This window comes from Chionomys nivalis, chromosome 8, assembly GCF_950005125.1.
Source record: "Chionomys nivalis chromosome 8, mChiNiv1.1, whole genome shotgun sequence".
Lineage (NCBI taxonomy): Eukaryota > Metazoa > Chordata > Mammalia > Rodentia > Cricetidae > Chionomys > Chionomys nivalis.
In genome coordinates, this window is record NC_080093.1 from 18,823,565 (window position 1) to 18,846,915 (window position 23,351).

At 41.4% G+C, this 23,351-nt stretch overlaps 1 protein-coding gene across 2 annotated transcripts in view; it reads left to right on the forward strand.

The window, feature by feature from the left end:
* Positions 1-1,337: 1,337 nt before the first annotated feature.
* The window catches only part of Arhgap19 (Rho GTPase activating protein 19), a 41,586-nt gene continuing 19,572 nt past the window's right edge, over positions 1,338-23,351 (forward strand). For both annotated transcript variants that reach the window (XM_057778060.1, XM_057778061.1), the window contains exons 1-4: positions 1,338-1,416; positions 16,801-17,066; positions 20,899-20,979; positions 22,646-22,855. In XM_057778060.1, coding sequence (XP_057634043.1) covers positions 1,361-1,416; positions 16,801-17,066; positions 20,899-20,979; positions 22,646-22,855 — 613 coding nt within the window. In that variant the 5' untranslated portion in view covers positions 1,338-1,360. The remainder of the gene's footprint in view (positions 1,417-16,800; positions 17,067-20,898; positions 20,980-22,645; positions 22,856-23,351) is intronic.

The following is a 23,351-nucleotide window of genomic DNA, read 5'->3' on the forward strand; positions in this document are numbered from 1 at the left end:
TTTCTATAGGGTTTGGGGGGGGGGGGGGGAGAGAGAGAGAGAGAGAGAGAGAGAGAGAGAGAGAGAGAGAGAGAGAGAGAGAGAGAGAGAGAGTGGGGGGAGCGCTTTCCAGGATGGCCTGGGATTGGAGGAATTATGTGGCCTGATCTTGAGGCGAGTTCGAGGGTTGGAGGAATTTTTCTTGTAGGGCAGGCCCTGAGCACTCGGCCAGGTCTGAGAAAGGGCGTTATAGCTCTTAGAAAATGGCTGTCAGTGCCGTTAGGGAAGCCTAGGGTCCAGGGCTTTACAAAGCTAAGAAAGCATAACAAAGTTCATCAAGGAACCCAGGGACAGTCTTTCCTACCGTTTGAGTTGGAGTGAATTGCCAACACTCTTAACTCCAGGTTTATTTCCTGTCTGAGTTCCAGTCCTCATCCTTCAATGATGAACAGCGATGTGGAAGTGTAAACCAAATAAACCCTTTCCCTTCATTAGTTGCTTTGGTCATGGTGTTTCATTACGGTAATAGTAACCCTAACTAAGACAGATTTTCTTTAAAACCTACTCATTCCTTCTTTATAGTTAAATCATATCTAGGTTATAATACCTAAGGCTACCTAATGAGCTTTAAAATGCATTGCTAAAGAAATAACAAGAAGAAAAAGGTGTGTATACGTTTGGTATAGACCCTTCTTAACTTCTCCCCTGGAAGCTTTAGACCTGCTCTGGGGGGCTCTGGATACAAAGTTGAAGATATGGGACCCACTGTTCTTGCCTGACATTCTTGACCTCAATCTTTCATTTAATAGAGTAACATTTGTGTGTGTGTGTCCCAATGAGTTTACTTAAGGTTGCTTGGAGAAACATGTGCAGTTTACCAGTGACTAAATACCATTGAAGAAAATGTCTTTCTCTCCCTCTTACAATCTATGGGGTCATGAGCCTTTCCCCCTACCAACCGTTAACTGCCTACAGAACTCAGGGATGGGCGGGGCCTCACAAGCCCATTCAAACGACTCCTAAAGTCACTTTCAAAATGGACAGTTTTGTATGTCTTAGATTTACTTATTCGGGTGTGTGTGAAAAGTGTAGACTGGGATTCCTGACTATATCCTAAAGTCATTGGTATTACACGGGTTAATCGAAACGAAAAACTACAGCTCCCGGCACGTCTCGGGACAGTGTTCCCACCCTTTCTTTTGCTACGCACCACCAATGACAGTTAGATATTTAAATAGACCAATAATAGAATGAAACTGCTCATTTGTAGGCGGGGCCATAGGTTCATCCAATCGTAGGGGGCTCACAGAAACATTTTAGCCAATCTAAGGTTTCGGGGGCGGAGCCTGAGGCGGGGCCGCGGACCGAAGTGCCGCGGAAGATGGCGGCTGAGGCGCTGAGTGGAGGGGAGGCACCGGCCTGCAGCTCCGGCCGGAGGTGAGCCAAGTTCTCAGTCCCGCTGCCTAGGAGACGGGGCTGTGGGCTGGCGATGTCGCCGCCCTGCCCTTGAGTCACCGTGGCCCACAGGGCCGGGCTTTGTTCCTCTCTCCCGTGGTGTCAGCCGTCGCGCCTGCGGGGGCTGAGGCGCGTCGCTGCGGTCTGTGCTCCCGGCCGCGCGTGGAGCCCGCCCGCCGCTCTGGCTGCAGACGCCCGGTCAGGACCGGTACCTGCCCTGGCGCCGAGCGCTTAAGTGGAAGCTGAAGCCCAGAGTGGGTCAGCGGACACCCCCGCCCCCCCCCCCCCCCAACGTCACTGGAGCTTTAAACGCCCTCCGGGGACATTTAAAGTCCCAGCGGGGACTTGAGTGACCGTGTCCCCAGGCTGGCTGACCTCTCTGGGCTTCAGTCTTCGTCTGTAAATGGACATAGCAGTGCCTATTTCAGAACCTGGACGGAACGAAACAGTTCCCAGCCTGGCAAATACTATTTGAAATGTGACAGATCTTGCGTTTCCTTGGAGAACAGCTAAGAACAACACATCGTGGGTTCTGCTGTCCATGAAATTGTGACTTCATTTCTTCTTTCAGGAAAGCCGAGTCTGTCCTCATTGATTACAGATATCGGGGACCGATTCGCTCCAACAGAATGAGGTTATTTATATTGTGTCAGCAATGATCAGTGCCATGCTTTGGTACCGATGGTAAGGAACGTAAGAGTCCAGGAATTTTGAGAATCTGGGTTTGTGAGCCTGGTTCTTCCTGAGCCCGCATGGGGCTTGGTTGGGTATCTGGAGGAGTTTCCTACTCTTTGACCTACCCATAAATGGTGGACACCCTCACCCTACCCCAAACTGTGCTGTGGGTTGATAAATGTCATTAGATCACTGTCACCCAACTCTGAAAGTCCTGAATTGTAATGGAAACGAGGACAAATGAAATACTGTTCTCCAGCCACAGGACTCTGAATTCCTCCGCAAGGCTACTGCCAACTGAATCAAAAATTTTAAACTGTTTACTACATGGTCAACGCAACACAGTTTTATCTGACTCTGAAACCTTCTATTGCTGTTGTTGAGACAGGTTCTTGCTAAGTAGCTAGGCTGGATTGGAACTCCTAATCCTGCTTCAGCTTCCCCTGTACCAGTTATTGCACATTGCATATTTGGGGTTCTTGTGAACTTATTTATTACTTTGTTTTGTGTGTGTGTGTGTGTGTGTGTGTGTGTGTGTTTGGTTGGTTTGTTTTTTGTTTTCCAAGACAGGGTTTCTCTGTGTAGCCCTGGCTGTTCGGGAACTTGCTTTGTAGACCAGTCTGGCCTTGAACTGAGAGATCCGCCTGCCTCTGCCTCTCTGCCTCTTGAGTGCTGGGATTAAAGGAATGTGCCACCACTGTCCTGCTTATTTATTTCTTTGAGAGAGAGTCTCATGTAACCCAGCTTGACCCCAATCTTAAACTAATGACTCTCTACCTCCCAAGTGCTGGGATTACAGGCATATGCCACCAAGCCCAGTTATATGTGGTGCTAGGAGTCAAACCCAGGACTTCATTCTGACTGAGCTATATTTCCAGCCCCATTTAATTAAGGGGGGCTTAATATTTTTTTAATCTATTATCTATCACGTGTGTGTTTGCGTGCGCGCACAGGTGCCACATTGCATGCCGAGGAAGTCAGAAGACAGCTCGCAGGAATTCTCTTCTTCCAGCAGGTGGACCTGAGGAGCAAACTTGGATTGTCAGACTTGGCAATGAGTGCCTTCTTGAGCCACCTCAATGGCTGACCGCCTGGGTTAGCACTCACAGCTATGGTGCATACCTCTTTCTTTCTGGTGTCTTAGCTAGATCCTGAGGAGGCATTTGCTGTATGAGAACAGCTCCGTGAGATCAACGTGTTGTAGCAGTGGGTACAGGAGCAGCTGTAGATTCAGTACTGGACAGTAATGTGTATAGTTAATGTCTGTGGGAACTAAAGGTGCTTGTTCTAGGAAGGAAAGCCTAGGAAAAGGAGAGAAAAGGGAGGGATGACAGCTGTTTGTTAGACACGGACATGTTCAGGATCGGTTAGCAGGATTTTCTCACATTGAGCCTCAGTAGTACTGGCTTGAGTTGGGCGTCCCCTGCATTTGGGTTGTCGTCACTGCTATAATCTGGAGAAGTTGAGCTTCGTGACATTTTACTGAGCAAACTCATTAAGAACATATGTCATGAATCTAAATTCTCCTTCAATCTGCATTTCTCTGTTTCAAATATCAATGACTTAACAGTCTGCTTAGTAAATACTAGCATAAAATTTTGAATTTGTAAAGTGCTCTTATTTAAAAACCTTTAAAATAGCTAGGTGTAAAATTATAGCTGTATTCTGGGATTAGGAGATTTAGAAAAGAGACAAGTTGATCTGGTGGGGGGGAGGTTGAATGTTCCTTTATTAACTGAAGTCCCCAAATGGGGTTTTGATGATTCCATTCAATTTAGAAGAGACTAGAGTTAAAAATCTCATCTTTGGAGTTTAGTTTGTTATTTGGTAGGGGCCATTTAAAGAAAATTGTTATTACATATTGTTTTTCTTTTTATAGAACCTAATACTGTATTTACATTTGTGACGTAGTCGATACTGTATATTACAGGTTCAGGTACTATGTGAGCTTGTTTCTGGGCTCTCTATTTTCCTTGTCCATTTTATTTTCTGTTTTTAGTCTATTTGGTAGATAAAAACATGCACAAAAACTCCTAGATATGAGCCCAGAAGTGTAAAGAGCACTGTGAGCCTTCCTCCCTCTGAAGGTCTGTGTCACCAGTAACTTGAGCCCCATTGTGTGCTTCTATCCTGTGCTCCTCCCATGCTTATTACCCCTACTTCTCCCTTTTGTGGTGCTGGGGAGGTATCTATTGCTGAACTATGTCCCTATCCCTCTCATTTTTTTTCTTTTTTTTATTTTCTTTTATATATATATATATATATATTTTTTTTTTTTTTTTTTTGGTTTTTCGAGACAGGGTTTCTCTGTGGTTTTGGAGCCTATCCTGGAACTAGCTCTGTAGACCAGGCTGGTCTCGAACTCACAGAGATCCGCCTGCCTCTGCCTCCCGAGTGCTGGGATTAAAGGCGTGCGCCACCATCGCCTGGCCTCATTTTTTGCTTTAAAATCAAAATAGTTTAGGTAGGAGTGGTGGTGAACACTTGTAACCCTAGCACTAGTGAGGTAGAGGTAGGAGAAGCAGGAGTTCAAGGTCAGCCTCAACTTAGGTAGAGAGTTTGAAGCCAGCCTGGGCTACATAAGACCCTGCCTCAAAAACAAAACAAAGAAACCAAAACCAAAGTCCATCATCTTGGACAATGAATATATGCTATATAATAATTTCTGTGTAATGACTATCTAACAATAATAAAATTAAAATTTTAAAGAATTGAAGACCAGGTATACACATACCTGTAAATCTCAGCACTAGGGCAGCTGAGGCAGGAGGATGGTGAGTTCAGGATCAACTTGGGCTAAAGTTAGTGAGACCTGTCTCAAAAAACAAGACAAAACATCAAAAAAAACCAACCAACCAAACAAACAAAAACCCAGAATAAAGCAAATAAAAAAATCTCTCCAAACTATAAATTTTCATTGAAATCCTCCAGAGCAAAAGCACTGACTGATCCTTGGACAATATTCATCACTCTGGGTTTTGGAACACACAGATGTAGCCATAGAATTGTTTCTAGCATTAATTGCCTGGAGCTCTTGCCATTTAAAGTCTATAGAAAATAAACTTGCACTGGGTAGTAGTCCCAGCTCTCAGGAGGCAGAGACAGGAGGGTCTCTGTGAGTTCAAGGCCAGTCTGGTCAACAGTATGAGTTCAAGGATAATCAGGGCTACACAGGAAGACCCTGTCTTGAAGAAACCACTCCCCCCCCCCCCCAAAAAAAAAGAAAACAATCTTGCAAAGCTTTGACTCTCCTTGTTTGAGGAGTGAGAGATTTAGATAGAATTGGATAGTGAGGGGAGCCTGTTAAAGAACTGTCCCATAGAACATTCCTCAAATAGAGAATTTTGATGTTACTTTAAAAAGATGAGTTTTATTTATGTGTACATGTGTATGCCTGTGTGAGTATATGCCACATGTATGCAGGTGCCCATAACAGGACAGAAGAGGGTATTGGGTCTTCAAGCTGTAGTTATAGGTAGTTTTAAGCTGTTTGATGTATGTGCTAAGAATTGCATTCCTGGTCCTCTGGAAGATCAGCAAGCACACTTAATCACTGAGCTGTCTTGCCAGTCCCTGATGTTACTTTAAAAGAACAACAACATCCACACCTCGTTATTATGTGTCTGTGCTGTGGCACACCGGTGGAGGCTGGAAGACAGCTTTCAGGAGTTGGTTCATTCTTGTCATCAGATGTGTCCAGAGGATCACAGGTTGTCGTGCTTGACAGCAAGCACCTTTACCCACTGGGCCATTCCACTGGCGTGTCAGTGTTATTTTTGTGATGCAATTAGCTTCCTTCTCATTTTACATTGTTTTGGGGAAGGAAATTATGAGAGATGTCAACCACAAGAGTAATGCCAATTCTTCTGACACTCAAAAATAATTACCGACAAGCCAATAAAGTGGTGGGATGCTCTGAGAAGTATAACTCAGTGTCTGAATTGAAAACATTACATTGTATTTGAAGAGAACACACTCTTCCATTAGATTCCAGTGGAGGGGTAAGAAGGTAAGCTTAGCCCTGAATTCTTTCACCTCTGGTTTGTCAATTTTTGTTAAGTTGTTCTTGTAGCTTCAAATTAGTTTATGCTGGGATCAAATATAGGGGCTAAATACATTTTGCAAATGATTGTAGCCTAGGAGATAGGTGTGAGTGTTGTGAATCAGATGGAAAGGTATCCTGGCAGTTGAGAGCCAAGGAACACCACAAAGTCACCACAAGCCTAACAGCTTACAGCACTGCTCTAGGGAAAGGTTTCCGCAATGTAACAACTCTGCTCTGACAGGAGAGGGTTTCCCCAGCGATGCAGAGAAGTGTGACAACTCTGCTCCACCAGGGCTAAGTTTCCCCAGAGAAAGTGTTACAGTTCTGCTCTGTCAAAGATGTCACACCTCACGACAGACTTCACTCCAGATTTATTGGGAAGAAAGAATCCAGGAGGTGGCTGCCTCTAGGATGAGGGAGTAGCAAGCAGAACAGTGTACAGAGTTTATAATATACAGGATTTCTTGAGGGGGAATCTTCCAGGGTGGTTTGGGATTAATGAATTTTTGTGGCCTGATTCTGGAGCAAAATCAGGGATTGTTGGGATTCTGCAGCCTGACTCTGGCAAGCTCAGGTGCGATTTCAAGCTCGGTCCTGGGGTCGTCAGGATCAGGGTGTTTTTCCTTGGCCTTTTCTTTCACCATACAATAAGAAGTTCACCTTGACAGGGCAGTGTCTCTTAAGGGCAGACTTTAGGGTTTACATGTTCTAATAGATTACTACTGTGCTGTGAAGCTGTGTGGTGCTGCTTATTGCTCTGGACTATTTCTTGTAGCTATAGTGTTATGATATGACAAGAAATTGGATCTTGGCAGGTGGGTCCAAACCATGGCGGGTAGAGACAGATGGTGCTTGAGGGACAAACACGCCATGCAGGCAGAGCTTAGTGGGGAATTTTATTGGGGGAAGTGAATGGAGAGGGGAGAGAGAGAAAGGGAGTACAGAGAGGCCTCGTGGGAAGAGAGAGAGGGAGGGGGGGAGGGAAGGAGAGACATGCAGAGAGAGGAAGAGGTAGGCAAAGTTTTGCCTATTAAAGGGACAGGGTGCTACCTGCCATGCATGCAGGGGTGTTGTGTGATATTTTACTCTTTTGACTGTTTGGAGGGTCCACCACCCAGCTCTCAAATAAATCATACATGGAGGCTTATTCTTAGTTAGAAATGCCCAGCCTTAGCTTAGCTTCTTTCTTGCCAGCTTTTCTTAAATTATCTTGACTACCACTTGCCTCTGGGCTTTTATCTTTCTCTATATATATCTTACTATCTATATATCTTACTTTACTTCTTTCTCTGTGGCTTGCTGGGTGGCTGACCCCTGATGTCTTTCTCCCCTTGTTCTCTCTTCCTTGGCTCTCCGTTTATTTATACTCTCTGCCTGCCAGCCCCACCTGTTCTTGCTCCTGCCTCATTATTGGCTGTTTAGCTCTTTCAACCATCAGGGGTTTTAGACAGGCACGGTAACACAGCTTCATAGAGTTAAACAAATGCAGCATAAACAAAAGCAACATATCTTTACATTATTAAACAAATGTTCCACAGCATAAACAAAAGTAGTACACCTTAAAATAATATTTCCTAACACAGGGGTAACACAGGGATGATGCACTCTGCCAGGCCCCCAAGGGCGGGGCCAGTGGGCCTGGATGCAAACATTCCCTTTTTACTTTATTAGAAAAGAATAAGAACTGGGTGGTGGTGGCGCTCGCCTTTAATCCCAGGACTCAGAAGGCAGAGGCAGGCAGATCTCTGTGAGTTCGAGGTCAGCCTGGTCTACAAGAGCTAGTTCCAGGACAGACACCAAAGCTACACAGAGAAACCCTATCTCAAAGAAAGAAAGAAAAAATAAAAAAGAGAGGACTTTGGTACTTTATTTCTTTTCTGATAGGTCCCAAATAAAGTGATATACTTAACACTACATTTCAGAGCCTCTTAAGGTTGAAAATGCATCAAGAGAGTATATACTTCTCACAGGTGGTAAGTTAGGCTTGGACAACTTTAAATACAGCTTGTATTTTGAGAAATGCTGCCAAGGTTGAACAAATCAAGTTAAGCAATTCGCCAGGGAGGAAACATTTAGTTTTGTGGGTTTACAGTTTCGACAGGAGTCAGCCAGAAGATCCAGCTACAGGATGCTGCAGTTTGTTCCCTGGAGCTGTGTGGGTTCATGGCTTCAGTGCCCTCACAAGTACTTGCATTTCATTTTTCTTTAATTGATTTTTCAAAGGTGGATCCTCTTTCCAGCCCATTCCAAGCGTATCGTTTTGCAGGCAGAGTACCATCTAGTGGTAAAAGAAATCACTATAGACTGCAACCAGGATGTAAAATGACTTTGGGCATTGCCATTCTTGGAGATAGCTGCTTATCTGTTTGTGTACACACCCAATTATTAATTTTCCTGCTTCTAACCATATTTGTGCTTTTTAATTCAGGTCCTCATGCTTGTGAGGCAAGCCACTGAGTTATCTTCTCGCCCTCTCCTTGCACAACTTGTTATAATGTTTTTATTTTTTGTTCTTTGTTTAGGCAAGACAAGGTTTCTCTGTGTAGCCTTGCCTGTCCTGGAACTCACAGAGATCCGCCTGCCTCTGCCTCTGCCTCCTGAGTGCTGGGATTAAAGGTGTGCACGCCACTGCCTGGATAATTTCCTTATTTTTACATTTTGTGGGGTGTTGGTGGTACACACTTCAGGCTTGGAGTTTATTCTAGCACTGAAGAAGGGATTTTTGAATTCTGATGTTCTACAGAGCCTGAAAACTAAGGCATGTTTTCAGAATACCAGAAAAGATTTGCAAGAGTGGTGGAAGGTCCGCCGTTTTTTTTTTTTTTTTTAAATATTTATTTATTATTTATTATGTATACAATAGTCTATCTGTGTGTATGCTGAAGGCCAGAAGAGGGCACCAGACTTTATTACAGATGGTTGTGAGCCACCATGTGGTTGCTGGGAATTGAACTCAGGACCTTTGGAAGAGCAGCCAGTGCTCTTAACCTCTGAGCCATCTCTCCAGCCCCAGGTCCGCCGTTTTTGTCATCTAAATCATTCAGGTTTAGGAAAACAATGGAGCCAGGCATAGTGGTGAATGCCTTTAATCCCAGCACTTGGGAAGCAGAGATAGACGGATCTCTGTGAGTTTGAAGCCAGCCTGGTCTACAGAGTAAGTTCTGGGACAGTCAGGGCTACACAGAGAAACCCTGTCTCCAAAACAAACAAAAACAAATAAAACAAAAACTTAACCTTGTGTCATGACCTGTAAACAAAGACTGTACCTTCGTTTCCTGGCCACCCAGACATGAATAATCACACAAAAACTATATTAATAATATATAAAACATAATTATATATTATTATATGATTTATAGTATATAATGATATACTACACTGTTTGGTCTATTAGCTCAGGCTTCTTATTGACTAACTCTTACATCTTAAATTAACCCATTTCTTTTTTTGTTTTCTCTTAATGTATTTTTTAAAATATTTATTGAGCTCTATATTTTTCTCTGCTTCCCTCCCTGCCTCTCCCCTCCCCCATTCAGCCCTCTCCCAAGGTCCCCATGCTCCCAATTTACTCAGGAGATCTTGTCTTTTTCTACTTTCTACTTCCCATATAGATTAGATCTATCTAAGTCTCTCTTAGTGTCCTCTTTGTTGTCTAAGTTCTCTGGGATTGTGGTCTGTTGGCTGGCTTTCTTTGCTTTATGTTTAAAAACCACCTATGAGTGAGTACATGCGATAATTGTCTGTGTCTGGGTTACCTCACTCAAAATAATGTTTTCTAGCTCCATCCATTTTCCTGCAAAATTCAAGCTGTCATTATTTTTTTCTGCTGTGTAGTACTCCATTGTATAAATGTACCACATTTTTCTTATCCATTATTCGGTTGAGGGGCATTTAGGTTGTTTCCAGGTTCTGGCTATGACAAGCAAAGCTGCTATGAACATTGTTGAGCACATGTCCTTGTGGCATGGTTGAGCATCCTTTGGATATATACCCAAAAGTGGTATTACTGGGTCTTGAGGAAGGTTGTTTCCCAATTTTCTGAGAAATCGCCATACTGATGTCCAAAGGGGTTGTACCAGCTTGCATTCCCACCAGCAATGCAGAAGTGTTCCCTTTTCCCCACAACCTCTTTAGCATAAGTTGTCATCAGTGTTTTTGATCTTGGCCATTCTTATTTATTTATTTATTTATTTATTTATTTATTTATTTATTTATTTATTATGCATACAATATTTTGTCTGTGTGTATGCCTGCAGGCCAGAAGAGGGCACCAGACCCCATTACAGATGGTTGTAAGCCACCACGTGGTTGCTGGGAATTGAATTCAGGACCTTTGGAAGAGCAGGCAATGCTCTTAACCTCTGAGCCATCTCTCCAGCCGTCAAGCTGGCCATTCTTACAGGTGTAAGATGGAATCTCAGAGTTGTTTTGATTTGCATTTCTCTGATGACTAAGGATGTTGAACATTTCCTTAAGTGTCTTTCAGCCATTTTAGATTCCTCTGTTGAGAGTTCTCTATTTAGGTCTGTACTCCATTTTTTTTAAAAATTGGATTATGTGTTCTTTTGGTGTCCAATTTCTTGAGTTCTTGTATATTTTGGAGGTCAGACCTCTGTCTGACATGGGGTTTTTCCCATTCTGTAGGCTGTCGTTTTGTCTTGTTGACCATGTCCTTTGCTTTAAAGAAGCTTTTCATTTTCAGGAGTTCCAAAATTAATCCGTTTCTATTAATCTATGTATCACCATGAAGCTGTAGCCTACTGGTAAGGTTCTGGCAGTATCTTTCTCCTTTGGCAGCTACATGGCATCTCCTTGACCTCGCCTTCTATTTCTCTACATCTTTTCCAGCCTGGCTATATTTCTGCTCTGCTATAGGCTAAAGCATCTTTATTTATTTACCAATAAGAGCAACACATATACAGAAGGACCTCTCACATCAATGACCCCTGAAGATGAACCGGGAAGGGGTATGTCACAGTACAGTACCCGTTTTTCTCTTTATTTTGGCCACATTCAATCAGTCTCTGTTCTTCACTATTTGTGTGTTTAGTTAGCCTGTTTGAAGACAGGGCTGCCAGGGCCCAGACTATGACCCTAACAACTAAGGTAACACCAACACTTCAATACAACAAGCAAATATATCACAGAACCTCACAAGTGGAAAGTGTTCCCATTCCTTCAGAGGCTTTGTGATTTTATTATGGAGAATACATATAATGTGTGTGTATATACGGCCACATGTGCCGTAGAGCCTATGAAGAGATCAAGAGGAGAACTTTTTGGAGTCAGTTCTCTCTTTCCACTCTTACATGGTTTCTAGGGATTACAACTTGAGTTGCCAGGCTTGCATAGCAATTTCCATTATCTGCTGAGCCATATCACTGACTGAAAATTTTTAATGTAGGTAAATATGCAACATTTTCTTTGTGGATTATCTTTTATATCTTACCACTTAGGCTAGATTGGCTAGTGAACCCCCAGGGACTCTCCTTTCTTCTTTACTTCTTCAGTACTGGGATTACAAGTGTGTGCAACCACACTGGTCACTTTTATAGTTTCCAAGGATCAAATTTATGTTATCTGGCTTGACAGCAGGTGCCTTTACCCAATGAGCTCTCATCTGCGTAAGAAATTAAACAACATCCACTTTTGATTTCTTCTTGTCCACCTCCATTAGTCACTGCTAGGCCTCATAGTAACTGGCTCTTAATGTGCTTGCAAGATTGAGTTTTCTTTACTTTGGTTAATTTCTTCTTAAATACTGTTTTCAGGGCTGGGGATATAGCTTGGTGGTAGAGTGCTCTCTTAGCATCCATGAAGCTCTGGATTCTATCTTCAGCACAGTGTAACACAAACCAAAAAAAACAATGAACACTTGCCCCACAGAAAATCCTATCCCCAAACAAAACACCTGGTTCCTAAAGTTTCTTTTTTTCTTTCTTTCTTTCTTTCTTTCTTTCTTTCTTTCTTTCTTTCTTTCTTTCTTTCTTTCTTTCTTTCTTTCTGCATTTTTTGCTTCATGTTTAGATCCATATTGTCTCGAATTAAAAATATTGTTTGTTAACTGCTTCATATATTTATATAATTTTGATCATATCTATCCTCATTACCCTCAATTTATCCCATTCCTCCTGAACCTCTTATTTCCCACCAAAATCCCCTCACTTTTCTACCCCTTTCTCTCTGTGACCTCCTGAGTTTAATTAGGGCTGTTAGTGTGAGCATGGGTGAGGATTTATTTACCAGAGCATGGGCCACTTGCATTGACTACAGCACTGAAGAACTGTCCACTGCAAAAAAGCTTCTCTGACCAAGGCTAGGAGCAGCACAATCTATGGGAATGGACATAAATAGTTAGAAGGCAACATGACAGCATGTTCATTTAGCAAAACAACAGCAGTAGGTTCTTCCTAGGGCCTGTGTCCTTCCTATGTGGAAAAGGGTTCAAATCAGAAGACAGTTGTCTACTTCCTTAAAGTCATGTTGCTGTGTTCCCAGGGTCATATCTTGCCTGGCATGTCAGCATTGGAGCATGCAGGGTCATAGGTTAAGATGCTGGTGATTTTTCTTCCCCATCAGCCTATATACACCTTCTGAGCAGTATGAAATCTAGCTGCAGGGAAGAAGCTTCCAGCCCAGTTCCAACCTAATGTCTCTTAAGTCTTACAACCAAAGTGTGTGGTGTTTAACAAAACAATCTATTAGCAATAGCTTTTATTGTTCTGTGGCCTCTGGTGTCTCTCTGACCAGTGGGAAGTATCCCACATTTGGCTCTGGGGTTTTCATTTAATAACCTGTGCTGAACTAGAGAGATAGTTAAGAAAGTTTGGTTCCCAGTACCCATGTCAGGTGACACACAACCACCTATAACTCCAGTTCCAGAGGATTCTATTGACTGTGGCCTCTGGGCAACTGCATGCATATAGAGTACAGACTCACACAAGCACACACACATACACACATGAAAAACAGTCTTTAAAAAATGTGGCTTCTGGAAGCTAGATTTTATTTTTTATGTATGTTGTAGAGATTACCCCTCCTCTGTATTATAAACACAGCATTCTATGCGCTTATATTATGTGCTATTTCATTCGCTGTGACCTGCAGTGTAGAAGGGAAGGGAAAGTGCTGTTGACTTCACCCATAGACTGGCAAGTACAATTAGCTAGTCTAGTTTTCAATTCTGGTTTGTTCCTCCTTACAGAACAGTGCTCAGAGTCTCAGTAAGTACTGCCTTTCAGGCCCCATAATATGTCCTTGTACCTCCTACATGCCTGGAATTTGTGTAGGCTGCACAGGGGTCAGAAAGGAGAGTTCTTTGTCACAGCAGGAGAAAGCTTTGTCCTCTCTCCTGCACTTAGCAATGCCTCATCAGAAGCTTTCGGCGTTTATGTAAGAAGTTTAATTTTTCTTGAACTTGGGTTTACTTAGTTTTACACTTTTGTCGACTAGGATGTTGTCTTTCTTAGTACTAGAAATATCTTATGATAAACACATTCTTTGATACTGTCAGCTTTGTGTTGTGGAAGAAGTGATTAGTGGGCTTTGTAATGTGGGGAACCTCTTACAACTATCTTCCATGTCTTCAACTTTCTTCCTTCTTAAATTATTTTTGTTTCCAAAGACCTTGTACCAGGTGCTCCATTCGGAAAAGGTGAGGAAGAAACTAAAAAATAATTTGCTTAAAGAAAAGTGTGGCATAGTGAGAGTGAATGAACATGGGAGGAGAGTGAGGTGGGCACAGAGGGTAAAGTGAGTGAGATGATTTATGCCTCACTTACACATTAGGACTTCCAGTGGATCTTTTTTCTAAGCCATTTTTTAAAAAATGTATACAATGTTCTCCTGCATACATGCCTGCCAGCAGAGGGTACCAGACCTCATTACAGATGGGTGTGAGCCATCATATGGTTGCTGGGAATTGAACTCAGGACCTCTGAATTAACCTCTGAACCTTCTCTCCAGCCAGTTTGTTTTTTCTTTAGGCAGCCTTGAACCTGCTCAAGGGTGTTTAGGGGGAAGCATTTTTTTCAGAGTGTTAAAAAGGAGGAGGGCCTTGCATTTCTAATCTTTTTTCAAGTGTGTATGTTTGATCCAATTTAGTGCTGGAAGGGTTAGCAGTGGAAGAAATCTCAGTCTTAACCAGTCCTGCTCTTGAATCTGTAAGCTTTTACATGTGTACATGTTTCTACTTAAGGACTATGATGTTATATGTTTTATATATATATTAATGCTAGAGATAATTTGGTCTGAAACCAGTTATTCCCTTTTAAAGGGATGTGAGTTACATTGATTAGACTATCATAAGGTTATTTTTCTTGTGCTTCTGCATTTCTTGATTTGTTGTTGCTGTGGTTACTTCTTATTGGCAGGGATTATAAACATTACTTCCATAGTGACTCTTGTTTCTTTCCTGTAATAATTGACACTGAAAAAAAGGAGCTGTTGACCAACAATTAAAATGAAGTTGCTTCTCCTGCCTTTACTGCTAAGCACGAGGGAGGCAGAGGCAAACAGGTCTCTGAGTTCAAGGTCAGCCTGGGCTATGTGTAGAGAGTGAGTTCCAGGACAGCCAGGGCTACCCAGAAAAAAACTCTTAAAACCAAAACCAAAAGAAACCGAACAAAAAAAAAAAAAAAAAAAAAAAAAAAAAGAAGTTGCTTCTGATTATAGTTGTACAGTTTTTGAGTGTCTGAATGTACACAGGAAAACAGTCAAAGCTAGTGTAAAGGCTGACGAGATGAGCTTCTAAGTGTTGTAGTCAGTCACTTGAGAACACAGAGATTTAAATTCTGATTTGATTTCCTTAAAAAATTTTTATTTTGTGTATGTGTATATGTGTATGTGTGTAGGTCAGAAGACAATTTGTGGGAGTTGATTCTTTCCTTTCTTGTAGTTCCTAGGGATCAAACTCAGGTTGTTAGGCATGGTGACAAATGCTTTTACTGGTTGAACCATCTTGCTGGCCCTAAATTCCTATGTGATATAGTAAAAGACATTTAGTAACTACCCACTGAAGATTGGGGCTGTTAAAATTACGCAATATTGTTTTTCAAGGAAGTACAGATGAACTTTGAAGTTTACTTATCTGCATCTTGTTTTCATTGTGCTGTTGTTAAAAATTATCAGCCAGGTTGCGGAGATGGCTCAGTAGTAGAGCATGTCTAGCATGACTCGGTTCTGGCTTTAATGCCCAGTACCACAAACAAAATTTATTACATGGGTATGATAGTTTACACCTGTAATCTCAGTATTTGGGAGGTTGAGGCAGTAGGGCTACAAAATGGGTTTCAGAGCAGCTTGGTCTAGAGAATGAGACTGTCTCAAAAATCAATACACCAAACCAAACCAAACCAAACCAACCAACCAACCAACCAACCAACCAACCAACCAACCAACCAACCAACCAACAAAAATTGGGGATGTTGCTGGAAAGAGTACTTATCTAGAATGCAAAATCCCAACACCAGAAAGGAAGATCATGTCAGTCATGTTAGAAAGATACGTTGTTGATCAGATCTGCTTAATATTTAGAGGCATTACTTTTCCTGGATCAGTACTTGATAACCTGGGTGTAGTGGACATTTTATTGTGGAAGTATTTGTATGAGTCAGGCGAACTTGACTTTACTGAAATATGATATATTGACCTATATATATCTGCTATATAATTGATGACTATGTATGTATATGATAAGAATTGAACGAGCTATTAGAAATAATAGATGGTAAGTACAATCAATGATATGTGTGCTATAGGAAGTGGATTAGTATAGTTCTTATTTTTATTACTTTACTAATAATAATTATAATTTTTTAGACGTCTTGTAAAAATTTGTTTCAGATCCCCCTGGAACTGCAGTTACAGGCATTTATGAGTTACCTGACATGGGTGCTGGTAACCAAACTCAGGTCTCTGGAAGAGTAGCAAATGCTTTTAAACTGCTGAGCCTCATGCATAGGCTGATCTTTAGCTCCCAGTCTTCCCACCTCAGCCTCATGGAGAATGCTGCGATTACAGTCATGTGCCACCATGCCCAGAAATAGTTATTTTTTTAATTTAACATTTAAAAACATTTTTGACACTTGTTTGTTTTGTGTGTGTTTGTTAGTGTGTGTACCAGAGCATGGATGTGGTGATCAGAGGACAACTGGTAGGAGTCAGGGGTTAAACTCAGGTTATCAGGCTTGGCTGTCTCACTGTCTCAACAATTGAGTTCTTAAATATGAGGAACAGGGCCTTGTAGAGAAAAACCTTCTGAGCAAGAGTTAGATAACTCATGAGTTAGAGGCCTCCCTGAACAGAAAGATTTAAAAGTAAAAGTGGGTTTGAGATATAGTAGTGCAGTGTGAGAGAGCACTTGACTAGCATGCACATAGAACCACTAGCTAAATGAATAAACAACTAAAACCTGTCCGTGGGCCTCGGTGACGGGGGACTAATGCATAGCTTTATGTAGCCATAAACCTCTTCCATTCTATGAATACTTTGGCTTTGAAGATCAGATTCCAAGGTCAGCTGCTTCTTTTGGAGGAAGCAGCCTGTTAGGAACCCTCTGCTGTGTTTAGACTCAGGAACTGTAGAACCCTTGGGGTAGGAAGTAAAAAACACAAAAAGCCTTCTGTTTGATTTTTTTTTTCTTCCAGTGATGCCATCTGCAATTTTGTCATTTGCAATGATTCTCCCCTTCGAGGTCAGCCTGTTATCTTCAATCCTGACTTTTTTGTGGAGAAACTCCGACATGAGAAACCAGAGATGTTCACCGAGTTGGTGGTCAGCAACATCACAAGACTTATTGATTTGCCTGGAACTGAGCTGGCTCAGCTGATGGGGGAAGTGGACCTTAAGTTGCCTGGTGGGGCTGGCTCAGCCGCAGGGTTCTTCAGATCTCTAATGTCGCTCAAACGGAAGGGTAGGTCTTATGTCTGTGAAGGGCACAGTTTTAGCTGCTGAGTGGGCTTTACTCTCATTTTAAATTTATGTTATCTATTTGTGCCTGTTTATTTGTATGTATGCCAGGTATATGCTGATGACCATGAAAGCCAGAGGATGGTGTCAGATACCCTGGAACTGGAGTTATAGGCAGTTGTGAGCTGCCATGCCAGGTCCTCTGCAAGAGTAACAGTGCTCTTAACTGCTGAAGAGAGCTTCTGCACTGCGCTTTATCCCTTTACATTTGCCCCCTTACTGGGAAGTTGTAATTATCCTAAAGCATTTGTTGGTCTTTTTCTCTCATTTCCATTGGAACTTTAAACAGTAATAATAAAAATTATAAAACTGTCTAGATGAAGAAATACTTAAACCTGGCATGGTGATGCAAATCTTGTAATTGCAACATTTGGGTGGTTGAGGCAAGAGGATCTGAAATTTGAGGGCAACTTGGCACATTGTGAAATGCTGTCAGAGAGAGAGGAAGAAGAGAGGAGAGAAGAGAAAGGGAGGGGAAGAAAAGGAGAGAGGGAGAGGAGGAGAGAAGATAGTAAATATATATATATATATATATATATATATATATATATTCAGTGTCTGAGAGAGAATATGATTAGTTTAGGTAGTTATCAAGGGCATCTTAGTTTTCTTGCCCTATGAATGTTGTACAAAAATTTTGTTTTTCAGTGATCTTCTGTTCTTCCATTCTCCCCCCCCCCCCTGTGTCCCTCTCTCTGAGTTGTTCTCTCATTCTGTTGCCTATGCAGAGCCCACGAGGCTCAAATGATCGTCTTGCCTTAGCCTTTAGAGTAGCTGGAACTACAGGAATGTACTGCTCTAGTAAGTTAAAATGATAGTAGAGAAAATAAAGTGACATAGCAGGATAGTACAGTCAAGGAAGCCTGAACATTTTTTTTTTTTTTTTTTTGTTCTACTGAAGATGAACTCAGGGCTACATCCATACGAGGCAATCTTTTTACCACTGAGTTACATAGTTAACCCCTACCGAAAAACAAAACAAAAAACAAAACAAAAAAATAAAACCAAAAACTATAGCTGGATATTGTGGCATATTGTGGCATGCATCTTTAGTCCCAGCACTCACGAGACAGAGCAGAATGATCTCTGTGAATTTGAGACCAGCCTGATCTACACAGCAAGCTCCAGGATAGCCAAAACCTCATAAAGAAACCCAGTCTCAAAAATCAAAATAAATAAATAAAATGAAAAAAAAAAACTACAGTAGTTCGCAAATGTTTTCATTTTATGAACTGCTTTGATAAAGTAGGGTCCTATAATCACCTTCCAAAAAAGCTTGTCTAGCAGTAAGTGGTAGCCCTGCTCTGTGTGTATGCATATGTATGTTTCTGAGAATTCCATACATGTATACAATTGTATTTTGATCCTGTCTGCCTCCATCCCTCCAACTTCCCCTGGCCTCCCTCATGTATATCCCCATCTGAGCTTCATGTTCTCTTTCCTTCTTTTCTTTTAGTTTGTTTATTTTTAGATGATCTCATGTGTAGCCCTGACTGGCCTGGAACATGCTACAATGACAAGGGTAGCTTTGAACTCACCAGAGATCTACCTGCCTCTGTTTCCCAGCATTGAGATTAAAGGTATGTGCCCAACTCACCCCCCAACCCCCCCAGAGTTTTTCTAGCTGTTTTGGAACTCATTCTGTAGATCTGGGTAGCCTGAACTCAAGAGCTCTGCCTTCCTCTACTTCATGAGTGCTGGGGTTAAAGGCATGCACCACCACTGCCTTGTTCTTTTTCCTTTTTTAATAACCCACAGAGACTAATTTGTGCTCCCTGCATGCGCACTGGTTTGGGAACATGAGGGATTTCCCAGTGGCTACGCAACAGCCATCAACTACAGTAGCTCCTCAGCTAGGGTGGAGCCTGTAAAGCTTGATTGGCTTGATCTCGTGCAGGTCTTCTGCAGGTAACCATACTTGCAGGGACTTCATAGGTACGATGGCTGTTTCATGTCTAGAATAGAGCATGTCACAACCTTCCTCTCCACCCCCTGATTCCTACTTTTTTTTTTTTTTAAATCCCCTTCTATTTCATGTTCTTTGAACTTTTGGGGGAAGAATTTTGATATTGACATCCCATTTAGGGTTGAGTACTCACAACCAACTCTTCAAAGCTTTGTGACCATTACGGGTCTTTACATTAACTGAGGCCTACTTGGAAAGGAAGGTGTTCTGACTGAAGTTGAGAGCAGCTCACATCTGTAGCATAAACATTTAAAGACAGTTTCGCAATTTAGCAAAACAATAGTAGGTTGCTCCTGAAGGCCTGTGGGCCTCCCCAGCCATGGGCTTTTGACCAGGCTTACAGTACCAGGTATAAATTCACTCCTGGAGAGCAGGCCTCAAAACCAACAAGAAGTGTAAAGTTCTGCTTTTTTACTCTTTTTAATGATTCATTTATTTTAATGTACATTGGTGTTTTGCCTGCATGTATGTCTGTGTGAGGGTGTTGGATCCCCTGGAATTGGAGTCACAGATAATAGTGAGCTGCCATTTGGGTGCTGGGAATTGAACCTGGATCCTCTGGAAGAACAGCCATCTTTCCAGCCCTGGAGCACTACTTTTGATAAGATATTAAAGAGGTCCTGTTTTATTTTATTAAGTATTAAGAAAATCATTAAGGCAGGATGAAACATTTAAATATTAAAAGATCATATCCTGTACCAACGCTATGAGCAATTGTCATGACTTCACAATCATGGTTCAGGTTCTTATTTTGTTAGTTTTTAAATATAATCTCAATGTGCTAGGTATTATTTTTTAAATAATGAAAAGTCTTGTTCTCCAGGAATTTATGATCTAATACTGAATTTAGAGAGAATTGACTTGACAGTTGCTCTGACAGCATTTTTGGGTATGTTTCTAGTTTTTATTTGTAAACGAGGACTGCACTTTGGTTTCTTGGCTGCCTACACCCAAAAAATTGCACAAAAACTATATTAATTACAACACTGTTTGGCCAATGGCTCAAATATTGCTAACTAGCTCTTATATCTTAAGTTAACCTATATCTATTAATGTTTTACCACGAGGCTCGCAGTTTGCTACCTCACATCTTGCTTCTTGGGCGGCTACATGCGTCTCCTGACTTCACCTTCTTCCTGTATTCAGTTTAGTTTTCTGGCCTAGCTCTATTCTGCACTGCCATAGGCCAAAGTAGCTTCTTTATTTCTTTCCTTTTTTTTTTTTTTTTTTTTTTTTGGTTTTTCGAGACAGGGTTTCTCTGTGGCTTTGGAGCCTGTCCTGGAACTAGCTCTGTAGACCAGGCTGGTCTCAAACTCACAGAGATCCGCCTGCCTCTGCCTCCCGAGTGCTGGGATTAAAGGTGTGCGCCACCATCGCCCGGCTAGTAGCTTCTTTATTAAACAATGGTAATAAAACATATTCACAGCATGAAGAGGGGAATCCTACATCATTTAGTCTTATTTTTTTTTAATTTTTGTTTACCAATCTTGTGAAAACATTGAATGAAAGTAGAATGCTTGAATGCTTTTAAAATCATGGTATTTGGGCTGGTGAGAAGGCTCAGCAGGTAAAGCCATCCACTGCCAGCCTGACGACCTTGAGTTTGAGCTCCAGGACCCACAGAGTGGAAGGGGAGAACCATCTTCCATAAGTTGTCCTCTGAACACCATGTTTGTCATGCTCCTGCCCCTGAATAAATACATATGCTTAAATATATTATACAATAAATAAATAAATAAATAAATACATTACATTGATGGCCTTGTACTCTTTATGTAATACAGCCCTGTCCTATGATATCTTTTTTTAGAAAAAGGAGTGGTATTTGGATCTCCACTGACAGAGGAAGGCATTGCCCAGATATACCAACTGATTGAATATCTGCACAAAAGTAAGACTACTCAAAGCTTCAATAGTCTGTGTTTAAGGAAGAATCGCCAGTTTTCCTTTGAGAGTTGACTGATGGGTTAGTAGATGCCAACTACTACTCAGCAACAAGAATTGAACCACTGATTTTCAGGTGGTAGATTTTAAAAATATACTTCCTTTTGAATTTCATGTCAATTATTGATTTGTTTTGCTTTCAAAGATGTAGATAAATTAGATAATGTCTATGAAACCATAAGTACCTCTTAGACAATTTTGAAGAATTCCTTGCGCCTAAAGAATTATGAGATTTATTCAAGAAGCATCATAGTTCCATCATCAGAATTCTGTGATTAACATATACTCGTCAGTTAATTCTCATTTATTTTATTTTATTTATTTATTTTTTTGAGACAGAGTTCATTGAGTTTTTAGTAGTTCTGCAAGTCATGTCATTGTTCTAAGAGCTCAGCATAGCCAAGAACATGTAAAATGTGGGGTTTTTTTTAAATTTATTTATTTATTTATTTATTTATTTATTTATTATGTATACAATATTCTGTCTGTGTGTATGCCTGCAGGCCAGAAGAGGGCACCAGACTTCATTCCAGATGGTTGTGAGCCACCATGTGGTTGCTGGGAATTGAACTCAGGACCTTTGGAAGAGCAGGCAATGCTCTTAACCACTGAGCCATCTCTCCAGCCCCAAAAATGTGGGGTTTTTGTATGACTTGATATGCCAGTTGTTTACCAATCAGGCATACCTTTTGACTTACTGGGTGTGAGACGCTGTGCAGGGGGAGCACAAAAGAGATTGTGAACTTACGTCTTGAAAGGTTTGGAGGCGTCTGGATTTGTGTGTATGTGTGTGTGTTTTAAGTTTTTAAGTGTTTTATTTTGGCAAGAGATGTGATTAAAAGCATAACCACCCATCAGGGTTTTAGAATGGGGAGATTGTAGGTTTTCAGCTTATTTGTATGATGAGAATTCCTGGCTTCCTTCAGCCCAGCTGTCGTGTGGATATGCCCTACTGGAGCACAGGGATGTGTTGTGCAGCTTGTTGTGGGTCCCATTTATTCCTTTGCCTGGCTCTGAAATGGGGATGCACAAAGATGGAGAAACATGGACAGGCTTCTTCCCGATCAAACAATGTGTCTGTCTACCTCTCTTTTGAAATCTCCTTATACAAGCTTAGAGCCTAGTTGGATGGGAACAGCTTATTTGGAATGACCTAAGCTTTCAGGAATCTCTTAGCTGCAGGGTGATCTGTTAGAATTCTGAGTCACACAATAATGCAGAGATTCTAGGTTTATTCTTGGCTGATAGGAGCCACAAACGCCCATAGATGAGCTCAACTCCTTGAGAGTCTGTGAGGAACAAGGATAAAGGGATCTTGAGATTTGCTTTTCTTTCATTTTACTTTTCAAGCTTTTTTTTTTTTTTTTTTGACTATTGATTGTGTTAAATTCAGTATCCAGTGGTACCTCAGGAGGATGAATGACCTTTGCAGGACCTCTTTTCAGTTTGAGTCATCTCCAGGTGCTCGGGGAATTTCAAGCTTCTCTAGAAATATTGACAAAATCTTGTTTAGCAGAGATGCTGTGGAAGGTCTTTAAAGGGAAGTCATGTTTATACTGTGCACACTAACCATGATTCTCCTCTGTTTCCTTTTGGACATCCATGCTAAGCAGACTTGCGAGTAGAAGGCTTGTTCAGAGTACCAGGCAACAGTGTCCGACAGCAGCTTTTGAGGGATGCTCTCAATAATGGAACCGATATTGACTTGGATTCAGGAGAGTTTCACTCAAATGATGTTGCCACGCTGCTGAAGATGTTTCTAGGAGAGTTACCAGAGCCTCTGCTGACCCATAAACATTTCCATGTACACCTCAAAATTGCTGGTGGGTATAAGAAGTAAAAAAGGTGAAAATAGTTTTTCAATTTAGTGAAGTCCTTTGTGATCTCCTATTGTTTGTTACTCACTGTGGTGCTGATGCTGCCTCAGACTTCTTGATCCTGATGTACTTATAAATCTTGGCTAGTTAAGTTTGATTTGATCAATTATCTTCTTCCTCTTCATTCTTCTCCTTTTAAAACATTGTTTTTTTAATTACAAGTATTCAGTGTGTTCATGTGTACATGGCATGACATGCATGTGGAGGTCAGAGGACAATTTTTGGGAATTAGTTCTCCCCTACCATGTGGTCTTGAAGATTCATCTCAGGTCACCAGACTTGGCAGCAAGTATCTTTACCTTCTGAGACATTTCACTGACTTTAAATATTTTCCTTTTAAAAAATATTTTTTAAAGTTTTATTTATTTTTATTTTAGATGTGTGGGTGTTTTGTCTGCAAGAGCAACAAAGTGCTCTTAACCTCTGAGCCATCTAAATTCCC